The sequence below is a fragment of the Corapipo altera genome, unplaced genomic scaffold (assembly GCF_003945725.1).
Source record: "Corapipo altera isolate COAL_440 unplaced genomic scaffold, ASM394572v1 136, whole genome shotgun sequence".
Taxonomy (NCBI): domain Eukaryota; kingdom Metazoa; phylum Chordata; class Aves; order Passeriformes; family Pipridae; genus Corapipo; species Corapipo altera.
Genome location: NW_020885109.1, coordinates 58,511 through 63,993, shown reverse-complemented (window position 1 = coordinate 63,993; position 5,483 = coordinate 58,511). Strand labels below are relative to the sequence as shown.

Sequence of the window (5,483 nt, the reverse complement as noted above, 5' to 3'; positions counted from 1 at the left end):
CCCCCCCATTGGCACCACCGACCCCCACAGTGACCAGTGACCCCCCCGGTGTTACTGGCACCCCCCCAGTGACCCCCCAGCACCCCCAGTGCTCCCCCCCCAATAAATTCACTGCAGAGCGGGGGGTGGGCACAGCCTGTATTGCCAAACCCCGGGTGACACACGTGGAGCAGCGGGGCAGGACCCCCCCGACCCCCTCCCCAGCATCCCCCCCCCGAAATTGGGGGGCTCCACAGCGAGTCCGGGGGTGCCCCCTGCTCGCACCCAGTGTCCGAAGGCACCAACCCCCCCCCCCCAGGGGACAGCCCCCCCGGGGCCCCCCCCCCCCCCCCCCCCCCCCGCCGCCGGGGCCAGGCCCCCCCCCCCCCCCCCGGGGTCCCCCCGCCCCCCTCCGGGGGGTCCCCCCCCCCCCCGCAGCCCCCTCAGATCTCCTCCAGGAAGTCCACAGGGAACAGCCCCACTTTGCGGCCGGTGAAGACTTTGACGTAACCGTTCACCTCCTCCCCCTTCTGCACCACGATCTGGGGGGCGAGAGGGGGGCGGGTGAGACCCCCGGGACCCCTCCCCAGAGCGGGGGGAGCCCAGGGAAGAGCCGTTCCCACCCGAGGGGCCGGGGGAGGTGGGAAGGGGGGGGGACGGGGTCACCCCGGGGGGGGGAGGGGGGGTGGTCCCACCTCACCTGATCCTTCTTGAGTGTGATCTGCCCGATCTCCCGGTTGCCCACGAAGGAACGGGTCACTTTGTGCACCCGCTCGCCCGCCCGCACCCGGATGATGAAGTTGGGGGGGAAAAACCCGACTTTCTCACCGATCTTCCCCTGCGAGGAGGCAGCGAGTGGGGAGTGCAGGAGTGGGGGGGAGATCCCGCCCAGGGGTCCCAGATCCACCCCCCCCCCCCACCGGGCGGGGGGTGGGGGGGGGGGCACGGCGGGTTGGGGGGGCTGTGCCCCCCCCCCTTGGAGCACCCCGGGCTTTCCCAGCCTTACCCGCCACCACTCCTCGTTGGAGTCATCGACCACCGTGATCTTCTCCCCCGGCCTGGAAGGGAAAGAAGGGCCCTGTGAGGGGGGTGGGCAGGGCCCCCTCCCCGCGGGAGACCCCAAGGAAAACTGCTCTTCCCGTGGGATCAGCTCCTCGAGCCCCGTGCTCAGGGACAGTGAGGGGTGAGTGCAGCCCATGGGCTTGGGGCCAGGCAGGTCCTGGACACAGCAGCTCAGCCTCGAGAAATCCACGGAACCACATCGAGCCAAACCTCAGGAGCCTTGGGAAGGAGCCCGGGACACAGCTGGCAACTCACGGGAAGTCCAGGTCGTCCTTCTCCAGGGCTTTGAAGCGATAAAGTGCCACGAAATAGTGGGACTGCAGGAACGCCCCCGGCTGCGGCTTCTTGTTCTGGGGGGGGCACAGCGGAGTTTGGGGTCCCAGAGGCTGCAAACGGCTGCAGGGATCCCAGCAGGGAGATCCCACAGCCTCTGCCCACGGTTTTGGGGTGCAGGATGAGGACGGGGGGTACCTTGTCATCTGTCGGGCTCTTCTCAGCCTTCTTGTCCCCTTCGGAGGCACCTGGGAATGGGAAGGGGGGGGGGTCACACCTCCCCTGGTGGTGCCTCCCGAGGGTCTCCTTGGTCTACTCAGGGACACAGCGAGAGCCCCGGGGTGAGGATTTGACCTGGAGACCCCCTTTTTGCAGGGCAGACCCCACCCTGGTGGCCCCCCAAGCACAGTCGGGGGCTCCCTCCCTGCCCCATGGGCTCGGCCCCCCCATCCTCTGCCCCTGCACTCACCGCCCTCGGCTTTGCTCCCCGCCGGCTTCGTGGCCTCCGGCTCCTCGTCCATCATCGCAGCCAAGGGCTGGAAGGCACAGAGGGAGCTCTCAGGGGGTGCAGAATGCGGGGGGGATGTGTGTCAGTGCGTTGCCAGCACAGGAATTTTGGGGAGGGCCCGACCCCCCACTCACGTTCTTCTTGTCGTCCTGCCCCTTCTTGCGCTCCTTGTTGGCCATGATGACGCCCGTCCGCAGCGTCTCGAACACGGGGTCGCTCCTGTTGTCCGCTGGGGGGGCACAGGGACGGCGTGGGGGTCATGGGTGGGACACGAGGGGATGGGGCACCCCGGGGTGGGGACTGGGGGGACGGGGCACCCACGTCCGGCACGGGGACTTACAGAGCTGGTCCTTGACGCAGAGCTGGTCGCTGTAGAGGGGGGAGCTGTAGGCCCGGCGGAACCCGGGGGGCTGCGGGGAGAGGGGGGGGGTCGGAGCATCAACCACCCCCCAGACCCCCAGACCCATCCCATCGGAGCTGGGGGGACACGGGGGGCCCAGAGGGGGGGAAGCCAGGGACCCCCTCAGGGCCGGGAGGTGATGGGGGTGGTGGCCCCGGGGTGGCCCCCGGCAGGGGGGGGACACACTCACGATCTTGCCGAAGCAGCGCTGCATCTCCACGTAGGACTGGCAGTGGTGGTGGATGTTGGTTTTGCAGTTCTTGCACCTCAGGCCAAATTTGTTGTTGACTGGCAGTGGGGGGGGTGGGGGGGGTGGAAAGGAGAGGGAATGTGACACTGCAGCTGTGGAACGGCCGGGACAGAGCCCTGGGCAGCCTTGGTCCCCAGGCCCTGCCCTGGCTCTGGCCGTGGCCCCCAGCCCTCATCCTGGCCGTGGCTGCAGCCCCCAGCCCGAGCTCCAGCCCTGCCTTCCAGCCCCAGCCCTGCCCGTAGCCCCCACCCTGCCCACAGCCCCCGGCCCTGGCAGGACTCACGGACGATCATCCGGGCACAAACGTCACAGAACTTGGGTTTTTTGAAGTAATGATCTTTGAACTTGTGGGGTTTGTCATTGACGAGTTTCTCGGGCTCAGGAGGGGGCTCGGGCTCCTCCTCCTCTTCCTCCTCTTCCTCGTCCTCATAGATGTAGTAGATGGGGCCCCCCGAGGGGCTGACCAGCTCCCCGTTGGGCTGCGGCTCCGGCACCGGCTCCTCCTTCGGCTTTCGCTGGAAAAGTTGCTTCAGCTTCTGCAGCTGCTGGGGCAGGAGAGGGTGGATGGTGCATGGCAGGGGGGCAGCGCCCCCGTGCCCAGCCCCTTGCCCCACTGCCCTGACCCAGAGACCCCTTCCCCAAGCGGGAGGAACCCCCAGGAATGCTGTGAGGATGGGGATCCCCCTCCTGCCCCATGAGGTTCCTACAAAAGGGGGAACTGTGGCTCCTGAGCACCCTGGGGACGTGGGCATCCCAGAGGAGAGCCGAGCTGGGAAATGCCCACCCAGCACCAGGTGGATCAGGGTCCCAGCAGGCACCCCCAGCCCTCCCAAGCCCCCTGGGGCAGCGGCAGGATGATGTCAGGAGAGGTGGCTTCCCCCTGTGGCACCCGGTGGGCACCCACTTACCCGGCTCTTGGGTTTCCCACCTGAAGCCGGTGAAGCCGCTGGCTCTGGCACTTCCTTCTCGGTCATGCTGTGAGGGGAAGGGAGAGACAAGGTGTTGGCTGGGGCTGCTCCTGCTGCAGGTGCCCAGAGTGGGCAGCCTTGTTGGGTGGGCACTGCCTGCCCTTCCCCTGCAGTGCCCAGTCCCACTGCCCATCCCACACCCCCTGTCCTGGCAAGGTTCTGCCATGGGGAGCCCCGGGGTCACTCCTACTGCCCATCCCACAGCCTCTGTCCTGGCAAGGACTGGTTCTGCCATGGGGAGCCCTGGGGTCACTCCCACCGCCCATCCTGCAGCCCCTGCCCCAGCGAGGGCTGGTTCTGGCCCGAAGAGCCCCAGGGCCAGGCTGGAGGAGGCCAATGCCCAGCCCAGCGCCTGGCACGGCCGCTGGCTCGGGGCCGTGGTGCCAAGTGCTGTGAGCCAGCCCCTGGGCTACCTGCACGTGCCCACCTCTGCCTGGGCATCTCCATCTCGCCATCGAACTGCAAACGGAGCCGCTCCCGGCCCCTCAGGACGGGCACACGGGTGACACCGACGGGCATCACCCGGCCTTGGGCTGCCACCGGGGTAGGACCTGCTCTTGCATCCCCCAAACCATCCCGATGCCACCTTCGATGACCCTCCACGCAGTCCTTCCACCCAGACTTCGATATTTTTGGTGACGCCCACCCCGAGCCCCCCCCAGGCCTCGTGAAAATCGAGGAGAAACCATCGGGAAGCAGCGCTGGGGCTGGGGGGCGTTGGGGTGAGGGGCACCGTAGGGACGGGGCACCCCAAGGTCCTGCAGCAGCACGGGGGGGCCCACGGGGGTCAGGGACACGGCGAGGGGGGGGCCAGGCAGGGGAACCCACTTACCCTGTGCTTGGAGGCCTCGCCCTGCGCTGCTGAACCCCCCGAGGGGCGGCCGGTGCCGGTGCAGAGCCCCCAGGCCCCCGTGGCGGGCGCGGGGAGGGCGGTCCCGTGGCCAGCGGAGTGACAGGGCAGGGGGGGACGACAGCTGAGCTGCCGGGGGCTGACGCCGGGAAATTGGAGCCCCGGCGTGCGCCGGGCGGGAGCGGGCGGAGGAGCCACCGGCTATTTGCGTTGGTGGGTTGCTGGGCGTGCCAGGGGCCCCCCCAGCCTGGCATGGGACAGCGGAGGGACCGGGCACAGCGAGGGCTCCGGGAGCTGGGCACTCCAGGGGCTCTGTGCTCCCACCTCGGGGCCTCCTTCGCTCCCGTGTGTGAGAACCGGAGCCTGGGTGGGGGGCACGGGGCAGAGTGGCAGCAGAGGGGTCTCTGGGGGGGCAGAGTGGCAGCAGAGGGGTCTCTGGGGGGGCAGCTTGTGGCTGCCTTGGCACCCTCTGGCACCAAATCCTGCTGGGATGGAGGGATTGGGATCCCAGTGCTGCCAGGCTGCCTGTGCTGGGGGACAGGGCCCTGGATGGGCACCCTGGGGTCCCCACAGTCCCTGCCCAGTGTGGGGGGCAGCGAGGTGGGAGCTGGTACGAGTCTGCAGTTGGAGCCCCCCCTTTCCCGGCTTCTCTTACCTGCACTGGGAGCATCCCACTGCTGCTGGAGGCTCCGGCTGTGCCACCGAGGCTGTGCCAGCCCAAATCCTGTCCCCACCTGCACCTGTGCCAGCTCCAGGTGCTGCTCCTCAGTCACCAGGAGTATGCTGCTTCCCGGCAGGGGACACTCCATGCCCTCATTCCTGCCCTGGCACAGCTGGATGGGGTTGGCAGCTGAGAGAAGAGGCTGTGAACGTCTGTCAGGGGTCCAGGCCCAGGCCAAGCACTCCAATCCCAGCCTGGGCTCCCCACATGCCAACACAGGGGCAGGACTGGGCAGGACACATCCCCTTCCAGTGCCCCTTCCACTGTCCCCTCACCTCACCGAGGTAGCCCAGAGCCCCCAGCCCTTGGCCCTGGCAGAGAACTGGGAAAGTTACGTTCGAGTGATGGACAATTTTCCTTTTTTTTTTTTTTTTTAAAAAACACCCCCCCCCCCAAATAAAATAAAACCAAAAATACCCCCTCCCCCCCCCCAAAAAATAATAATCCGATTAAATAAAATGTGCAGTGAACA

General features: G+C 67.8%; 1 protein-coding gene across 2 annotated transcripts; it reads right to left on the bottom strand.

Moving 5' to 3' along the window:
- Window positions 1-386: 386 nt before the first annotated feature.
- Window positions 387-3,446, bottom strand: STAC3 (SH3 and cysteine rich domain 3). 2 transcript variants are annotated; one of them, XM_027669839.1, is made up of 11 exons: window positions 3,381-3,446; window positions 2,756-3,014; window positions 2,413-2,510; window positions 2,163-2,232; window positions 1,957-2,051; window positions 1,784-1,850; window positions 1,513-1,562; window positions 1,297-1,391; window positions 986-1,037; window positions 680-817; window positions 387-521 (listed from the first exon to the last, which is right to left on the bottom strand). In XM_027669839.1, exons 1-11 carry the CDS (start codon window positions 3,444-3,446, stop codon window positions 423-425), a joined length of 1,089 nt encoding a protein of 362 aa, XP_027525640.1. In that variant the 3' UTR covers window positions 387-422. The 2 variants fall into 2 exon arrangements, with proteins under 2 accessions (XP_027525640.1, XP_027525641.1); XM_027669840.1 differs by having other exon boundaries at window positions 423-521; window positions 2,756-3,017.
- Between the last annotated feature and the right edge of the window lie 2,037 nt (window positions 3,447-5,483).

What these genes read in the sequence shown, in the direction of transcription:
- STAC3 (XM_027669840.1), bottom strand. Translation starts at nt 3,446, where the DNA reads ATGACCGAGAAGGAAGTGCCAGAGCCAGCGGCTTCACCGGCTTCAGGT. An exon ending in GGCAGGACGACAAGAAGAAC is followed by an intron (nt 1,851 to 1,956) that starts GTGAGTGGGGGG and finishes TGTGCCTTCCAG; the next exon opens with CCCTTGGCTGCGATGATGGA. An exon ending in CCAACGAGGAGTGGTGGCGG is followed by an intron (nt 818 to 985) that starts GTAAGGCTGGGA and finishes GCCTCCTCGCAG; the next exon opens with GGGAAGATCGGTGAGAAAGT.